This window comes from Pygocentrus nattereri, chromosome 16, assembly GCF_015220715.1.
Source record: "Pygocentrus nattereri isolate fPygNat1 chromosome 16, fPygNat1.pri, whole genome shotgun sequence".
Taxonomy (NCBI): domain Eukaryota; kingdom Metazoa; phylum Chordata; class Actinopteri; order Characiformes; family Serrasalmidae; genus Pygocentrus; species Pygocentrus nattereri.
Genome location: NC_051226.1, coordinates 9,649,781 through 9,670,142, shown reverse-complemented (window position 1 = coordinate 9,670,142; position 20,362 = coordinate 9,649,781). Strand labels below are relative to the sequence as shown.

General features: G+C 39.7%; 1 protein-coding gene across 6 annotated transcripts in view; it reads left to right on the top strand.

Moving 5' to 3' along the window:
- The window catches only part of whrna (whirlin a), a 149,737-nt gene that overhangs the window by 96,312 nt on the left and 33,063 nt on the right, over window positions 1-20,362 (top strand). For all 6 annotated transcript variants that reach the window (XM_017714633.2, XM_037546225.1, XM_037546222.1 and 3 more), the window contains exon 5: window positions 1,018-1,054. In XM_017714633.2, coding sequence (XP_017570122.1) covers window positions 1,018-1,054 — 37 coding nt within the window. The remainder of the gene's footprint in view (window positions 1-1,017; window positions 1,055-20,362) is intronic.

The window sequence follows — 20,362 nt, the reverse complement described above, 5'->3', positions numbered from 1 at the left end:
TTTTCAGCAATGTTAGCCTCATAGCTTTGGTTTCAAGATAAAGCAGCAAAGTTTAAACACCAAACACGTCTTTGCTGGTAGACTACATTTGGGTTAAATGGACAAGTGTGTAAATTAGATTTTTGCACCAAACCATCCACTTAAATTACATTCACTTTATAATCACTGGCCTGATGAAGCTTAATGAGGGTGTTACAAAGGCATTATCTGTCCCCTGTACTGAGGTTTTACCATTTGTTTCATGAAAAGCAGAACACACAATATAAATTTGTATATATATATATATATATATATATGTGTGTGTGTGTGTGTGTGTGTGTGTGTGTGTGTGTGTGTGTGTGTGTGTGCATGAGCGTTTGTGTATGTGTGTCTCCATGTGGTGCATCTGCATCTGTGCGTGTGGCTCGCTAAAGCCACTCTGCTGCGTCCAGTGCTATCACGCTTATCATTAGCTTTAATGGAAGTTGGCCGATGGAGGTCCAGCTGTAGCGCTGCACTCTCAGGCCAGCAGAAAATGCAAGGTGGCATTTTATAAAAGGCTGTTTATCAGCTTATTGCTTGGCTCTGCTGGAGTAAAGTACACCTACACAGAAGAGGCCACAGGCCCACAGGACTGCACCCACTCGTGCTAATGTTACTGTCTCATCACTGCTGCAGAGGGAAGCTCATTACTGAGCAGCCCATATAGATTGCTGGAGGAGTCTGAGATTCAGGGCATTGTATCTATATGTGAACCTGTTAATCAAATGGATAAGTGCCAATTTGCCTCACACTCATGGGGAATCTGTGGTTAAGCCAAAGCTGGGAAACTCTGGAAACCGCTTACAATCAGTAGATGTTGCTTTATGTCACGGTCAAAAGATTAAATCTGCTCAATATAATTATAGCTTTATCAACACCACTATTTTCCATTCTGCTTTGAAGGTTTGTTCCACCATTATATAGTGAAGTTATATTGACTGTTTTGAATGCAATGGTAGCTGCATTGATTTCTCGTTATGTCCTTCTCTCCTGCAGACTCTCTCTGGATCATGGGGCTTCAGCCTCGGGAAAGGTGAGTGCTGCGTTTCTGCATCTGAACACAATGTTCTCTTGTGTTTCACTTGTAAACAAACAGATTCTCACAGAAAGGCTGCTGTGTAGAGGCAGTCTGGCACTGGTAAATGTAACCCTGCAACTAGTTTATCATTGGCCATTTTATTTGACACAGCTACCATGTATGTGCAAACTAACTGTGGCCCAATTGCTACACAATTTAATTAGAAAGGGACCACCATAGGACCACAGCTGGCCAGATATCAGTGCCGGCTCTAGCCTTTTCGGGACTCTAAGCAGGATTCTTTGCCTCCCCTATCTTGCTAGCTGATGCACTGTAAAATTAGAGCATAACTAATCACAGTGACTATTACAAGCATGTGCATTCCAACAAATTTTGATATTCAAGTAAACATGTTCACAAAAGATATTTGGTTACCTGCAGAGAAAAACAAATGCCAGAAAAGAAAAAAAATGGCAGAAATGAATGTTGAGTTGTTGCATACCATTTTAGGTAGCTGCACTGGTTTTGCACAAAAATGAGCAACATGCTGAGAAATACATTTCAAAACATATTACATCGTTCAAAAATAGCCCATGAAAATGGGTAGGTGATCATGTTGAATGAGTAACAGAACAGACTACGTGTATAAGCTGAGTTAAAACTACAGTCAATGAAGACTTGTAATATTCTACTGGTCTGTTTTTCCTCCTCAGTGGATGTGCTAAACATTAGTTTGTAAGAGAAATATACCTTCTATCTGGCATCAGTATAGTCTATATAGTGACAAAAGCTGCTCCGTCTCTTCTCTCTCATTCGCGTCCTTAACAAGTCATCCTTGGCAGTCCACTCATGTGAAGGCATTCATGTTTCATAGAAGCAAAACATAACATACATACTTACTACTGTGAGCAAAACGTGCACATTTTACAGTTCCACTACATCATAAAATCGCTACTTGACTGAATTGTTAGTCTGTATGTTTGGCCTAAGGAGAGAGTGGCTGCATTATCCCTTATATTTCAGAAAACAAATTTCAGAATGTGGCCAACTTTAGATTGTCTGTGCTCAAACATGTGCTCTATGTCCTAAAGAAGAGATAACACCAATATCTTTGTCCACTGTCTAAATACAGGCCGTTAAACATATGTGTGCCATAGGCAGAGCTTGACTTAAAAATATATCAAAAGTGTGTGCATAGTCTTGTGCCATTAATACAGTGGCTGGCAAGTCCCTATTCATAGTACAGTTAAAAAGACTTTGCAAAGTCATAAATGCACTGCAAACACAGAAAACACTTTCATCAACATGACTACACAGGAGCTAGGTATTACAAACGCACTGCAAATAAACAAAACACAACTTCAGAAACGCTACACAGCCAGTCACAACACAAGGAATGAGCCACAACACAATGCAAATGTTTCTGGAAGACTTAGGGGCTCAAAGGGGAATATGTATGATGGAAAATCACTGAGAGATGTAGAGACCGCAGAGACTCAGACACTCACATCCCAAGTTCATGGTTAACCTGACTGGCTAGTTTGCCATCTGACATGTCACAGCTGTACTGTGGTAGTTCTCTGGTGTTCCTAGTTTAATGTTTACACTCTACAGCTAATTCCCATTACGACACAGTGATAGTAGTAATCTCTTTTACTGGTGAATGTTTGTGCTGCATAGAACTTCAGGTCTGAAAGGTCTGAATGGGGGCATCCTCTCTGAGTGACCTCCAGAAACACACCCATTGTGTTGTGACTGGCTTATCATGTTTCTGAAGTTGCATGTGTTTCTGTATTTGCAGCATGTTTATGAAATGTAGCGCCGGTCCTGATTTGTTTTTTCCTTGATTTGTGTCTATAACCCTTGTTCTCTAGTCTAGCATTATTGATATTGCCTCAACAAAGATGAAGTAGAGGTGAAGTATATTCAATGTTCAGGCTACATAATGGATTACATTCTCTCCGTTTGCATGGCTTTGATGACTAAAACAATGTCTGTACAATAATGTTCTTGGCTAACTAATTAAAATGGGAATGGGGTCTAAATCACAGGTTATCGTGTGGCTTATTGCAGACCAAATGTACTCTGTATTGATGAATCATAGGGTGACTTGCTGAATAATGTGAAATATGGAGATATTCTAGCAGAAAGGGAGCTGGAGTAGTTTTATAGGCTCTGGACAGCTGCTGGTTCTGACTGTTTGGCATTCTTATGCTTATTATTTATTAAATAAAAGGAGAAGAGAGATGCATGGATGTTAAACACCATTTTATATATATGTACATATACATGCATATATATATACATATATTATGCATATATATATATATATATATATATATATATATAAATTATGAGGCATTATGACCACCTCCTTGTGCTCATTGTCCATTTTATCAGCTCCATTTACTATATAGGTATATGGTTACGGACGGTAGTCCATCTGTTTCTCTGCATACTTTGTAAGCCCCATTTTACCCTGTGTGTTAGTGTGTGTTGTGCTGGTATGAGTGGATCAGACACAGCAGCACTGCTGGAGTTTTTAAACACTGTGTCCACTCACTGTCCACTCTATTAGACACTCCTACTTTGTCAGTCCACCTTGCAGATGTAAAGTCAGAGATGATAGCTCATCTGCTGCCTCTCAGGATGTGTTGGTCATCTTCTTGTCCTTCATCTGTGGTCACAGGACGCTGCCCACGGGACGCTGTTGGCTGGATATTTTTGATTGGTGGACTATTCTTAGTCCAGCAGTGACACTGAGATGTTTAAAAACTCCAGCAGCACTACTGTGTCTGATCCACTCAGACCAGCGCAACACACACTAACACACCTTTTACTTGGTAATGTTGGTACCAGAGGACGCCTTTGGAAGACTAATCTTGATTAATTATCGATTATTGAAAACAGCCCTAACTGTTTTCCGTGGAATTACTAGGTCTGTAATAAGTCTGAGATTTTAAAGGGTTAATTATTTCTCACTCATAGCTCATTGAAGCAAGCAGTGAATATTGAATATTTCCTTGAAATATTGAAATATTGCCTTGTTTTTGCCATTGACATAAAAAACTAAGCATGTCAGGAGTGCTGACTCAAAGCTGTCCATACAGTATTTCACTTGAATATAAATGTAATGTTAAACAAATGCAAATAAATGTGTAATTATATGATTATAACACAGTAAATGTAAGAAATATTTTTTACTTTTTTTTATATTATTATAGTGCAGACTCAAAAATGTCCATACTCAATGTAAATCAAATGTAATTGTAACCTAAAACGTAACTCACTATGTACTTAAATATGTAATTACATGGTTATAACATAAAAATAAAGATGGTGGCAGTGCTGGCTCAAAGCTATTGATAAAGCGTGTGAATGAAATGTGGTCTATTACATAACTTGCTATAATAGTTAAATATGTAATTACATAATTATAGCATAACAAAAGTAAAAACTCAACCACTGTGGGTTAGATACGCCAAGAGACACAGAAAGAGCAGAGGAACTAAGAATGAGTGAGCAGAACACGGATCTTCCTCCATTACAGTCTTAGACTGAGCAGCAGAGCGTGACCTCGTGTGTGTTATGTGAGGTAACACACGCTGACGTCTGTCTGCGTAAAAGGCTGTGTCAGGTTGTCGACGTAGGTGGGCTTTGTTCCCTCAGAGATGTTACTCTTGCTGATAAACCCTGACTTGTAGCCACACACCCTTAGCATCTGCACCCAGATCAGTGTGTCGGTGGGGGGGCAGTCAGGTTAAACACGTGAGAATGAATGGAGGAGGGTTAGAGAGAAAGAGAGTGAGACAGAAAAGGAAAGCGGGAGGGACGTGTGGGTAAGAGATAGGGAGAGAGAGAGAAGGGAGAGAGAGCTCGTGGCAGACCAGTGTAATGCAAGGTGACCCACCTGACGAATAGTGTTTTACAAGGTTTCCTGCGTGTGTATGAGGTTTATGTGGAGACCAGCCCTTACCAATAAAACCAGTTCAGCGTGCATGTGAACCCTGAGTTATTGGGAGGGGCTGAATCCAGTGAATGACATGGGTAAGGACAAGGGGAAATGGGCAGGCAGAAACCTGTCTCTGAAGGAAGGTAATAAATTGCATGCACAAATTTCATTGTAAACTGAGATTGGCTCCTAATATAAAGATGTATTTTGTCCTCTATTAGTATAGTGTTCCTGTGTGAACCCTTTACACTACAGAACCTTGTTTAGCTTCGCTATAATGTTCTATACCATCATTTATTTCATTTCCAGGTAAAACAGCCAGTAAGTACAATTAATTCATTTTTAGGTGATATTTCTGAGGAGATTAGATAGAAAATTCTCCCCTTGCATATAAAAGGGAAAAGTCAAAGGAAAACAAGAAAGAACTTGTAAGAGATCTGGGGATCTTGCCCATTCAACTATATCTTATTTAATGGTATTAAAGAATCAGAAATATAATCATTACAAGAGTGTTATTTTAAAGTGTTCATATATGCATGAATTTTAGTGTGCCAGTTATTAAAAAAAATTGTTAGTTAGATTAGATGTGTTTTTTTGTGCCTTGAGTTCATCTTTGTAATGTCCAAGGCCATTCTATCAAGGGAACAGGAGGATGTCACATACCAGTTAGGCTCCACTAAGTACTAAGTGCACATCAAACACACACACATACACACACACACACACACACACACACACACCCATGCATACGCACATACAGAGGAGGTCTTTCAACCCCAATTGACGACATTTCATCGTTAGTTTTAGGTGGTATGATGATCATGGGTTCATCTGCTTTGACAGTGAGGGCTTGTCTCGTAGCGATTGCTGATTGGCCTAGAGGCCATTTCGGATACGTCAGTTATAAAGTTGGGAATAGAGAGTTCAGGGGGGAGACACAGAGAGTTGAGACTTGAGAGATAACGCTGAAACTCATTGTTTTGGGCTAGAGATAGACGGAGCAGCAAAGGAGTGCACACAGTTTTTCGCTGGGGTGATGGGAGCTTTAAAGTCTCTCAAGCCAATTTCATTTATTTCCTTATACCTTTGTTACACTTTTTCATATTTAGCATGATTTTTATCTTGATTTCTATTTTTCATATTTTCCTTCATTATCTTAAATTTGTTTTGTCCAGCGGTTTCATCCAATAAACTGGCAAAACTTCTTTTGGACTCAGCCTGATTGTTTTACACCCCAACGGATAATTTTTCCATTTTTACAAACTAGTAAAAAAACTAACAGATACAGAGAAAATGAGATTGCTAACGTGCAAGACCTGATAGACCACCCACTGTTACCATCAGATAAACAGCACTTAAAGCTTTCATGTTTGAGAGAGAGGAGAAAATCAAGCTTCCTTCCTTCTGAAAAAAATCCACAGGTGTTTTTGTTCATCCTTCCACTGTGAGAGGACAACTCAGCAAAATGAGTCTGAAAGGAGGTGTAACTGTCAAGAAGTTGCTACTGAGAAGAGGGAACAAACAAAATATATATACGAAAAAAAAACAAAGAAGGTGCTGATGTTCTCAGAACAATGGACATCCCAGAGTCAGCATTACTGAATGTGTTTGGTATTCCTTGGATTTTGAGAAGCAAAATATGCAACCAACTTCAAAGACTGAACTCTGGAGGTGTGAAATTTATCCCTGCAGATTTCCTTGAGAAACTGAAAACCTGTCTCCTTTAAAAATGCTGTATTACAGACATAGAGTGGTCATACAGAATACTTAGCAAATTAAGTTTTCTGTTAAATGTTTTTTAGATGAATAGATTTAAGTTTTGCGTAGAAACTAAACAAATTAAAAGTGATCTTTGACTTTTATGCACAGTACTTGTAACTGGGAGCGAGGAGGCAGACGCAGATGCTGAGATAAGCGAGATTTATTAAGGGCAAATCCAGGGTCATCGTTGTAACAGTCCAGGTTCAAGTAGCCAATACGGAGAGATCAGGGGGCAGACATGACAGACACCAGAATTCAACAGAACAAGCAGAACAGAACAACCTGAACATCCAACACAGCAGATAACAAACAATCAACATACATCTAACAACAGAGACCAATACAAAGATCAGCACAAAGACCAGCAAACACAAGGGGCAAACACAGGGCTTAAACACACATGGAAAATGAGGGACAGGTGGAAAACAGGCGGAGACAATCAGGGGCGGAGTCACGAAACAAGGGGGCTAAACCAAAACAAACGCACATGGACAGGACCAAAACAAAAAGCACATGGAGTGGGAGGAACCAGTTGTAACAGTACTGTTTAATATTTAGTATGTTGTCTAGTATAATAATATATTCTGAAACCATAACTCCAAAAAACTCCCTTTGTGTGAATTTAAGTTTATTTTGTCTTCTAAGGAAATGTTTGTGTTATTCATGCTTTCATCAAATCCTATGGACTTTTTTTGGAATTATTCAAGTCGTCAAGAGGTTTTTATTGTCATTCCATCTGGCCTGTGAGGGGCAGTCGTGGGCTGGAGGTTAGGGAACCGGCCCTGTGACCAGAAGGTTGCCGGTTCGATCCCCAGCACCGACAGTCCATGACTGAGGTGTCCTTGAGCAAGACACCTAACCCCCAACTGCTCCCGGGCGCCGTGGATAGGGCTGCCCACCGCTCCGGGCAAGTGTGCTCACTGCCCCCTAGTGTGTGTGTTCACTAGTGTGTATGTGGTGTTTCACTTCACGGATGGGTTAAATGCGGAGGTGAAATTTCCCCAGTTGTGGGATCAAAAAAGTATCACTTAACTTAACTATGTACAAGTACACAGTGGTGTGAAATTACGTTCCTCCAAGGAGCAACATGAAACAAAATAAAACGTGCAGATGTAAGTGTGCAAAAAAATTAGACTAGAAACAATACAATAAATATGGTAAATACAACAGGCATTAGACACTGTAAACAGACAGGACAGTGCAGTGTCGACACGCAGGGTTGTGGAATAAGGTGCAAAGATCGTTTAACATGCTGTGATCTGTGAGTTTACACAGTCAGATAACATACGTGAGCACTGTAGTTCCTGAGGTAGGATATACACAGTACTCGGTTCAGTCATTGTGAGTTCCGAAACCTGATTGCTTGCGGAACAAAGCTGTTGCAGTTACCTTCTGCCAGACGGCAATAGGGAGAAAAGTCCTTGTGAGGGATGGATGGGGTTGTCCACAATGCTGGTGGCTTTGCAGATACCACGTGTGGTGTAAATGTACATGATGGAGGGGAGAGAGACCCAGATGATCTCAGCTGTCCTCACTATATGCTGTAGGGTCTTGCAGTCTGAGGCGGTGCAATTCCCAAACAATGCAATGATGCAGCTGCTTAGGATGTTTTCCACAGTCCCCCTGTAGAACGTGGTGAGGATAGGAGCAGGGTGATGAGCTTTCTTCAGTCTCCGCAGGACGTAGAGGCGCTGCTGGGCTCTCTTGGCTATGAAGTTGGTGTTGAGGCACAAGGTGAGTGTCTCTGTAATGTGAGGAATTGAGGAACTTGGTGCTCCTGAATATTTCCACAGAGCCAGTTCCCAAGAAACACAGTGACTAACATGTTGAGACATTTGTGCATTGTTATACCCCTTGTACATACAACCTATATTCAATTGAATACACTACAAAGACAAGATATTTAATGTTCAAATGGATAAACTTCATTGTTTTTTGCAAATATTCATTCATTTTGAATTTGATGCCTGCAACACATTCCAAAGAAGTTGGGACAGGGGCATGTTTACCACTGTGTTATGTCACCTTTCCTTTTAACAACACTCAATAAGTGTTTGGGAATTGAGGACACTAATTGTTGAAGCTTTGTAGGTGGAATTCTTTCCCATTCTTGCTTGATGTACAACTTCAGTTGCTCAACAGTCCGGGGTCTCCGTTGTCGTATTTTGCGCTTCATAATGTGCCACAAATTTTCAATGGGAGACAGCTCTGGACTGCAGGCAGGCCAGTCTAGTACCCGCACTCTTTAATATGACGCCACGCTGTCGTAACACGTGCAGAATGTGGCTTGGCATTGTCCTGGTGCCTTCACAGATGTGCAAGTTACCCATGCCATGGGCACTAACACCCCCCCACACCATCAGAGATGCTGGCTTTTGAACTTTTTGCTGATAACAATCCGGACAGTCCTTTTCCTCTTTGGCCCGGAGGACACGACATCCATGATTATCAAAAACAATTTGTAATGTGGACTCGTCAGACCACAGGACACTTTTCCACTTTGCGTCAGTCCATCTCAGATGAGCTCGGGCCCAGAGAAGCTGGCAGCGTTTCTGGGTGTTGTTGATATATGACTTTCGCTTTGCATGGCAGAGTTTTAACTTGCACTTGTAGATGGAGCAGCAAACTGTGTTCACTGACAATGGTTTTCTGAAGTGTTCCTGAGCCCATGTGGGAATATCCATTATAGAAGATGTCGGTTTTTAATACAGTGCCGCCTGAGGGATCAAAGGTCACGGGCATTCAATGTTGGTTTTCTGCCTTGCCGCTTACTCGCAGAGATTTCTCCAGATTCTTTGAATCTTTTGATGATATTATGGACTGTAGATGATGAAATCCCTGAATTCCTTGCAATTGCACGTTGAGAAACATGGTTCTCAACAATGTTGTTCACAAAGTGGTGAACCTCGCCCCATCCTTGCTTGTAAACGACTGAGCCTTTCAGGGATGCTCTCTTTATACCCAATCATGACACTCACCTGTTTCCAATTAACCTGCTCACCTGTGGAATGTTCAGGTATTTTTTGAGCATTCCTCAACTTTCCCAGTCTTTTTTTGCCGCTGTCCCAACTTCTTTAGAACGTGTTGCAGGCATCAAATTCAAAATGAGTGAATATTTGCAAAAAACAATAAAGTTTATCCATTTGAACATTCAATTCAATTGAATATAGATTGAAAAGGATTTGCAAATCATTGTATTCTGTTTTTGTTTGTTTTACACAATGTCCCAACTTCATTCGAATTGGGGTTGTACAAAATTTCCATGTCAAGTAGTAGCTCTTACATATCGCTGCTGTCTGAAGAAAACCTTGTGTCTCTTTTTTTGTCATTTGTCTGTTTCTAACTCACTGTCTTTTACATTGTGTGTCTTGCATTTAATGAAGAATGGACCAAAAAAACAGCCCAAAGTTACTTGCAAAAAAGTCTGGTTCCATTGGCGTTCATTAAAATATGTTTTTTCCTTCTCCTGTAAAGTTACCATTTTCGACATACAAGGTTTTCTTTCAGACAACAGCGATATGTGATAAATGTTCATTTATTAAAATCCCAAACTTATTAAATCCTAAAGACATTGCACACTGAGCATGATAATGAGTGTGTAGTGTTTAACTGATGTGTTCTGATGATGATCTTGCTCACAAAACACACTTTCTGATGGTGAAAATGTAAGATTATTTGTGCATTAGCATGGCAACAACCAAGATGATGGATTGGCCGCACCTAGAACTTTTTGACAAACATCATAAGGATTAGTTTGTCTTCATTGTCACTTGTGAAGCTGCATTCACCTGGGTTACAGACATCAGAGCTCTGTATGAAATCACTCACATAGTTCCAGCTCCTGAATGTGGCAGTGAAACTCTTCATATTTCAAAAGTTGTCTGCCTATTGCCACTTTTGCCCATTTTGTGAAGAGCAAAGATTGTTTGTCACTTGAATGCATTCTGTCTATTTGTTTATATTAATAGTCATATCTGGTGAGTGCAGTTTTGATGTGAAAAAGTCGTGTGAGGAGCGATGTATTCCATGTACAATGGCCTTAAAGTGGAATTTATTCAGAGTGGTTTGATGTGAAGTGCTCTGTTCCAGAGAAACAGTTTGGATAGTGCAATGTGATGTGATTGGAGATGAAAGAGGCAATGTAGAAGATACATGTGTGAGCAGGGAGTGTTGTTAGTGTGCACAATGAAGGGGGCAGAAAAAAAAACAAAGAAATAAAAAACTAGACAAGAAAACTAATGAAGAAACTAAAAGAACTAGTACACAAAGTAAAATGAAAAAGAACAGGAGAGAGTACAAAATACCACAAAGAGTTTGAACACAGAGCAAAAAACGGCAAGCAGAGAACAAGAAAACACAAGTGGTATAACTACTGGAGGAAACAAACAAAACACCTGGAAACAGTTACAGGTCAAAAAACAGAGCAACAAATAAGACACAGGTGAGGGACATGACAAAGGGGTGGAGCAAAGGAAGAGTAGGAATACTAAAACAAAAACAGGGGAGTGTTTCACAAAGCACGATTTCTCAATTTGGCCAGATATCTTAAGCCCAAAGTCAAGCTTGTCCAGTAGGAAAAGAGCTGAGGGACATTCATATTGGACAGTCCTCGTTTTTGAGCTTAACCCCCTAAAATCCCACACTGTTTACATACTAAAGGTTGTAATTCAGCAACAACACGGACCTTAATACAAACTGCTTGAGCTATTCTTTGGTTATAGGAGTATGTAATTAAACTTTGGGCGCTGGCCCTTTAGGGGGTTAAGTTAGCTGGCTAAGTGAGAGATCCTGCTTTGTGAAATGTGCGCCAAAGACGCAAAATGTGCGCCATGAGGGAAGGTAAACAGAAAGGGCAGGGCAAGACAGGATGTTACAGATACTAAGTAAAATATCTGTATTTGTATCTCTAATATCTGTACCCTTGTAAAGAAATCAGTCATTTTCTCTAAAACTTTGAATAAATTTACATCTTATCAATTGAATTAAGTGAATTTTTAAAAAATGGTTGGAGTTTCCATTTTAAGCCTTATTCAGTAAAGAAAAACAAACTGAGTTATTCTTACATTGTAGAAGTGTGTACCTGGCTTAAAGTCAGACCTGGGTATTTAAACCTTTCCACTGACTTGGGGGGTTTCTATCCATCATTTCAGTGCTTCAGTGTAGTAATAACTTTACATAGCTTTAGATCGAGACGTGTGTAAACAGCTCATTAATTTTCCATAGGTGCATGTTGAAGCCCTCTAGCAAACATTTTACGGAATAATTGGCTGAGTAATTGCTGACGGGCTTCCTGGTACCTTTTGATTAATTGTGGGTCAGAGCATGGTAATTTGAATTGCTGTGGGGGAAATGCATGGGGATAATTGACGTGATCTTTAAAATAAGGATGTCCCTCTTGTGCAGATCTCTCTGACTCTCACACTTTAAGGCCAATGTCATACACTCTATCCCCTCAGCAGTGCATTTAATTTAGCAGAAACTCATATTTCTTAATTCAGAGATTTAAGGGGAGATGCACACTCAGTGCCAGTGGAAGTATTTCACACTTTCTGGCCCCATTTTAAAGCTCCTATGAGGCATGAAATGAAGATGAGTGATGCAGCAGTGTGGTGTCAGGTCTGCCGTCACTGGCTGTGGATCTTTTTAAGCTGAAGCAGCCCCACCCACAGTCTGTCAACTTCTCACATTAAAATACTTTCACAGCATTGCTTTTGTAACAAAACTTCATGTCTCCTAAAAACATACTTAACGTTAATGCACCGTTCTCTGCAAAAGACCATCCATCGTTTATTTAATGACCAGTCAAGATGGTAATTGAGTACAAGTTATTCATTTTCAGCTTCAAGAAGAAAATATATATTTAACAGGATATTACACAAAAGCCGCTCTGGATGAGAGCGTCTGCTAAACGCTGTAAATGTAAAAGCATCAACAACTAAATGTAGTGTCATTTTTTTAGGATTTAGTGTCCATCCTTTGCCTTTTTCAAGAGACTTGCATTCAGTTTTTTAATGAATTCTTCAGGGACTGTTCACTAATGTTGAGGTCTGGACTCTGGTTTGGTCAGCCCATTGTTCTGAGAAAACAAGCAGTTTCTTTGTGTCATCTCTTTTTGTATATATTCTTTTCTCTGTAAAATCTTAACAGCTACACATCCTTTCAGGATCCCAAGGTGTTAAATGGTCCTCTCACAGTGCAAGGATGGACAGAAACACCTGTGGATTTTTTCAAATCTGAATTAAGAGAGGAGCTTGATTTTCTCGTCTGTCTCAAAGATGAAAACTTTAAGTGCTGTTTATCTGATGGTGACGGTTGTGGTGGTCAGCCACGTATTTGCATAGTTGTTTGCAGTCCCATTTTCCTTGTATCTCTACTGTAGTAAACCTTAGTATGTAATAAGCCTGGGAGTTTGACACCAGCTTTTGTATTTCCACTTATTTTCCTTTGACTTTCTTTCCATTGACGTGATTATCTGTCTAAATCTCCTCAAAAATATTTCCTGAAAAAAAAATTGCCTTGACTTCATGGCTGGAAATAAATAAATAAGGAGTGGTTTCTGACTTATGCACAGTACTGTACATTAGTGCAATTAGGTTTTATTACCAGCAGCCATCGTTGCTGGTCCATTCATTGTGAAATGTTCACACAATAATGTTGATATAACACTGAAGTTGCTTCCGATGTGAATTCCATGCCTCGACCTTGATCAAAACTCCTCAAGTCTGTCTTCATCAGAATTCCAGCTCCTCTTGCCAAACTTCTTTGGCTTTGTTCTGGACAAAATTTTCCCTGCTGGGCGACCTTGTGGAATCTTTGCTGAGCAAGGCACTTACTGCAATAGACTGTGTTATGAAGTTGCTGCCTCGGTTAAAAAAGCCTCACTGTGTGGTCACCCTTGCCAGCTTTACTACAGCGTGAGCCCCCAGCAGGTGTGCGCTTTCTGCAGTTAATTGAAGTTGCCTTTTCACAACATCAATAAGCAGCTCCCTCCATCCAGACTGATCAGAAAATGGTTCAGAATTGTGTATTAATGTGCAGCTTCAGCCTGCACCCTCATTGAGCTCTTAGCTCCACACTTACATGGAGCCCTTGTGTTTTCTTTCATCAGGTGTGAAATCCAATACAAACGTGTCCTTGTTCAGGAAATAGACTCCAGCAGGTTTGCCTTCCCTCAGCCTCACACACTTTCAAAACCGGCCTTCTGTTCTCCACGTTTGCTGAAATAGAAGTGTAGAAATAGATCTGCAGAGTGAGGAGAATGTCTCTTCGCGCAGGCTTTAATATAATGCAGCAGAGTGAAATGGGACTCCAATTTCTGGGTGCTCTGTGGTTTGTAGACTGGCCAGGAGAGCAGTAATGTGCTGTGTAATAGAGTGGTGCTGTTCAATAAAACCAGAGTTCGGACTCTTGAACTGCATCTGCTGGGCCCATGTCTTCATTCAGCACATTAGAAATAAATTTTTGGACGGGTGATTATGTGTATGTGTATTATATGTGTATAATTATGATTAGGTGTAATAGACAATAACTCTTCAACCCAGACCCTCATATATGTGTAATTTGAAATAACACTAGGCAAGCTGTTAATGGTAGCATTAAACGGCCCATAATTCGTATTCTTCTTGATTTCCACTTATAACACTGGCGTGGGTTGATATACAAAAAATAGCTGTAGTTCATTTTTACATTTTTTCCATTGTACATTTTCTGGTGCCCATTTTTCCTTCAAATTAAACAGGCTAGTTTTGTTACTGTGCCGTTAAGACCTGTACTGACTGGATCCTCTAGATTACCTCATTCAAAAGCAGACCACACTAAAACACCTCTTATAACATCTACAGGAATGAGTTTTTTTGTGATGTCACTCTTGGCCTTTTTGGCGCCCCAAATAATGTGATTAATTCAAAATGGGCTGTTTGCAGCTTAGTTTCCACAAATTGAATGGTACATTTAAAAAAAGGTAGCAATTTTTACATACTACAATCAGTTAATAATTAATTATTTATTAGTTAATAAAATCAAGTTTTCAATGATATTAGCCCTTTAAACACAATCATGTGACTTGCTGATGATGTTTGCCATTCTCATTTTGGTTCCACATAGCAGGAACTGATTCTGAGCAAAGTGACTGATGCACACTCACTAACATATCTTGAGGAAAGGATAGATAATGGAGAGAAAGAACAAGAGAGAGAGGGAGAGAGAGAGAGAGAGAGAGAGAGACTGAGTACGCAGGAGCTGAACAACAGTGCCTTGTTCATTGATCACAGAATCACACATAATCATTGTCACCCGAAGTCTCTGACTCACCAGCCCTGACTCACTCAAATTACCCTCGATCAATACCCTGCAGCAATGATTCAGTGCATAGTGGCAGGATGTAAATGTGTTTTTAGCTATAACATAAGTCTATCTCTGGAGTCACCCCTCTTTATTTCTCCATCATTGCACTTTATAGAGGCAAGTCATCTTGTTGTTCCCCGTGCAGCTGAATCTATGGCTTAATTACTTCACTTTGGCTTATCCGAATTTCTGCAGATTACAGGACGTGGGGATGAAAGGTCCTGGTCTTTGAGACATCTTGGTTGTGGAACATCAGGCAAGACACTCGACTTTGTTGTGATTAAGATATTGAGCTGCAATTATGCTTTCTCATGATTAAAGAGTATGTCAGTCGAATGGTGCCATTAAATAAAGATCATGGTGGATAATGTTATGTTACTGATGGCAGGGAATCAATTTGATCATAGCTACTGCCATTCTTATCGGATTACAAAAGCAGCGAGTTCCAGCCCTGTTTATTGATCATTTGCTGTAAGAAGTCCATTTGAGCTTCTCTCTGTGTAGTTAAGCCCTAGGGCTTATACAGTATGTTTCTTGATGTCTTTTCAAGTCAGGTCAGCTATATTGTCAATACTACAATATGTACAGGACATACAGAGCAGTGAAATTGTGTTACTCTCATTTACTAAAAGTAAATTGTGTTACTTTTGGTGTCAGGTCCTGTAGTTACTATAGTTGTTATACAGCTGAAAAAAATTATTGCATCCATCCCAGGCTATGTGCTGGATTAAGCTGTTTGAGTGACCTGTTTACATCTTGAGCCTGTCCAGTTGTCTACTTTCCTCAAGAACGACTCACTGTTTTGTGAACACACCATCTCGCAAGTCAGTCATCTGGCTGTCATGAAAGATTCTGCTGCTTTCATCAGTCAGTGTGGCCAAGAACAACCAACTATGGCAGAAGTTGCCTATTTGATTGATATGTATGATGACCAACTACAGACATTTGAGTTAAAATGACCATCAGGGGCAGTTAGTTGTTAAAACCATGTTACAACAAAAATAGATGAAGCAAAAGTGTTGTGTTGGCAAATACATAAGGATGTTGTGTTTTCTTGCTTCTAAATGCTTCACATAAAACTTTTTAAATACTTTTTTTCTTGTTTTTTCTTGTTTCTTATTTATAAAGGCTTATTTTTCTTGATAACTGAAGGGTGTTTCCAGTCTGACCAGTAAAAACCAACACATGGAAGTGTGCATAAATGTGGCATAAATGAGCCAATCAGAGTGGTCTTGATAAAATTTCATTAGTTAGGCTAGATACAATCCGTGCTGCCTTGAAGTCTTCCTTTGAAGTGGCTGCTGATGAGTTCAGGAGTCCTAAGTAAGGCTAAAAGATGCTTTGAAGTGGTTTTAATTTTTATGTTCTTTTATTTTTCTGTTGTCAAAGATGGGAAGTTTATTTTGTGTTACTGCAACAATATTAAGAGCACAGGATGTGAATTGGTGGCTGTATCCAGAATTGAACACATGCCTGTAGTGAAAATCCACATATTGGTATTCAGAGATATAGTAGTGTGCCGTATACTGGATGAACTGGTTAAAAATCTTCATAAAAAAGTTGTCATAACTGTTATACCAGTATGCTACGAATAAGCGGAGTATGGCATGTACAAACAGTGCAAACTACACTAATGTTAGTCCATTTAGCTGAATGCCTGAGTCATGGATGTCAAATAAAAATTAAAATGCAGCAGACGTTCAGTCACCTCCAACTGTCTAGTGCATCACATCCGAAGTTGTCCACTTTGTTTTCAAAGCAACAAACATAAAGCAGTGGCCATTCTTTTGGGGCAGGGGTTTGCAACCCAAATGTTAAGAAGAGCTATTTTGACAATTCAACAAAAAAAATCTAACCACCTTGGGGAGCCACAACATTTTATGTCCATTTTACCATTTTGGCTATAATTATGTCTCAGTATGTACTAGTATAGGTTAACTATATATATAGAATAGTTTATTGTAAAGTGTTTCTTAATGATTGATTTTTTTACGAGACTGAAGTCTCTCATTTGCCAGCTTTTTGTTTGAATTTTTCCGTTCCACCTTAAAAGGTGCCTGAGGCGCCAGATTGTAACTGCTGCACTATTTAAGGTGGAGTGAGAAAATTTGGATGACAAGCTGACTTCAGCCTCATGACTTTTTAGTTTTTGACAGTTTCTGGATGCAGATTAAACATATCAGGAAACCACCTTAAAACTTTCTCTTTGCCTTTTAATTAGCTACTAGGTATGCGAGACTGTTGTCAGCATTGCTATGGTGACCAGCAGTCTGCGCACCAAACTTCAGGGTTAAACGTTCAGTTGTCAGTTCTACATTAACTCCAGCGTTTAAGACCATTTATTATTAAAACTGTGTTAGAACGAACAGCAGAGTTTTATTTTACGGAAAAGGAGGATTAATTTATTTTTGTACCTAGACTCCAAACAGTTGTGATTCTGTTTCCTCTCATACCACCTGAGACTGCCAGATTCAGAAAGGTCCTTCAGACGAAGCTTTGTGACCTTGTGGTGGCCCAGCTGGTACTGAAGCGTGAATGACTGTAATACCTTCCAAATTTCAACAGCATCTTACGGTCGAAGGAACAAGTCAGAAATTCGACAAAACTGAATTTGGCTTCTTATTCTAATTACACTTTATTTACTTTTTAAATATTTCTTTATACGTCATGTTCATCAATGATTAAACTCTGGTTGATTCAAAGCATGTGTGTGTTGTGTAAGACATAAGTGTCCTTGTTCAGGAAATGTTGCATGGAGATAGAATTAGTTCTGACAGGATTTGAAGGCATCAATACATCAGGCAATCCATGTACCCCTGTGGGCAGAGCATTTGAGGCCAAGGCTGCAGTGCTCTGCTGTGTCTGTTGTTTTGTCCCAGACGTTACCACTCAGGAACACTACGCAAGGTCATGTCCAGTTTATAGCCATCTGTGAGGGGGGATTGGTAGTGCCATCTCAACCCCTGTCTCCTATCTCGCTGCATTGTATCTTCTCTTTTCCTCTTTTCCCCTGTTCACTCACCTCAGTGGCCTCTGTTTCTCTCCCTCTGCCTCATAGCCTTGAGTCGTTTTGCTATTCTCTCAAAGATAATAGTCTTTTTATTTCAGGTGCACATGTGTGCACTCACAAACATCTAAATTAGCTATTAATATGTTCTTTAGCCGCCACATACTCATGCAACTGGAATGTCCAGTGATCATTAGCTTGTTTACTTGACATGACAAATATACAGAGCCTCTAACGCTCAAGGCCTGAGATTGTTCAGCCAGTACAGAGAAACGCAGCACACACACATTCTTGGTGCTGTCCGTCTCTGTATTGATCAAGCTCAGATCAGGGGTCTCAGGGTGCCTTTTGTCTGTTTGATAAAGCTGGTGATCTTTTTGCCTGAATGCACTTGTACAAAGGCCAGCCAAAAACACAGAGCTTGACCGAAAATAGGAGCCAATTGTCCATACAATTAAAGCACTGTTACAGTCGAGAAAGAGAGAGAGAGACAAAGACACAGAGAGACAGACAGAGATAGAGGCCAGAGATACAGGCACATCTCCAAAGCCTTTCTGTTCTCAAGAGCAGAGAACTGGAGATGCCCTGCAGGAGGTTTGAGTTACAGACACAGACTCAAACAGTTCATGCTAAAAATAGTAAGACAACATGGGGTATTGATGCTCTTAAAAATGTGCATTTTTCCTGTTCAAATATCCACAAGTTTAAAGCAATAGTATTGAGATACCCCTATGAGGAAATCTTTTACAATTCCAACTATTATGAATAAAGAAAAAAATCATAAGTTTAGCATTTTTATTGCGTGCAGCTAGCTGGTTGATCAGTTGACTTTAGTGATTTATTTTGCATTTTATGCACATGCATTTTAACAAATTAGACTGTTAAGCAAAAAATATACACAATTTCAAACTTATGCCAGATGGAGTCGATCAGCCAAGACATGTTTGGTGCCCAAATTTTTCATCTTTAGTTTTAAACTGGAGCTTTGAAACTACACAAGCTAACAACACCACAAGTCAATAATCACCCAAACCTTTTCTGTAAATGCATCCCTAAAATGTCTCTCAACTTACGCAAACTACATCCAGTTCTTTTTGAAAATGTGTTGTGGTTTAGGGCACAGTATGACTTAATATGGACCATACAAATAAGCAACACTTCACCATGTAGCTGAATACTAGAGGAAGCCATTTAGACTCCAGGTACTGTTGCGAGTCCTCTTTGTGTGCGTGCACATCATGCAAGCGTTTGGCCTCAGGCCCAGGCGCAACAGCATACAACAGGCACAGGAAGAGAGACAATGTAATCATTTTTCATAGAAAACTAGTTTTAAGAGTTTTCACAACAATAACACAATCTTTACGACCCAAAATGAACAGTTATGTATGAATTGAAACAGCAGCTACTCTGTAGCACCCGTACTGTGATGTGCGTGCATATTAAGGAGAGTCGGAATTCACCACAACAACTGTTGTTTCAATAGCTAGCTCTAATATTTAGCTATGCAGTGACATTTTGTTCAAGTTTATAGTTCACAGTAAGTCATACTGTGCTTTAAACCACAGCCAGTCCTGAAAGAACAGGATGCAGTTTGATCGGATGGGAAAATGGATGTATTTACAGAAAGGTTTTGGGTGACTATTGACTTCTAGTGTTTGTTAGCCTTGTAGCTCTAGTTCAAAATTAAAGCGTCCGTTTGGTTTTTTTTTTTTTTTGTTTGTTTTTTTTAGTCCGAACTGTTCCTTTAACATGAGATCAGCTGCCTGTGTTTTGATATTCTGTGCGGTTCTATGTCAGCTGCTCAGTCTCTTAAAAAAATTACCATACCTGATTTCTTTTTATTCCAAATTGCACGTGCACACACATTTGAATACATGATGAATTAAACAAATACTAAGATATTCACATCCATCTCTACTTAGAAATATATCATCTATTGATCATATCACTGGAACTGCACATGTAAAATCTGTAACACTGAAAAAGCTTTGATAAATCTGGGCCACATTGTTATACAGATGCTTTTCCATTCTGGCCCTGTGGCTAGCAACTTTGAAGTGCTGGGTTTGATTAAAGAGCTACAAAAAAAAAGCTGCTCCCAAGGAGACAGGCCACAGTGAGAGAACGATGGAGGATAGGAGGAGAAATGGGGAGATGATATGTGCGTTTTGGTGAAATATAATCTACCAGTTTCTTCCCGGTTTAAGTCTGAGTGGCATTTCAGTGACGTGCTTGTAAATCACAAAGCTGAGAGCAGATA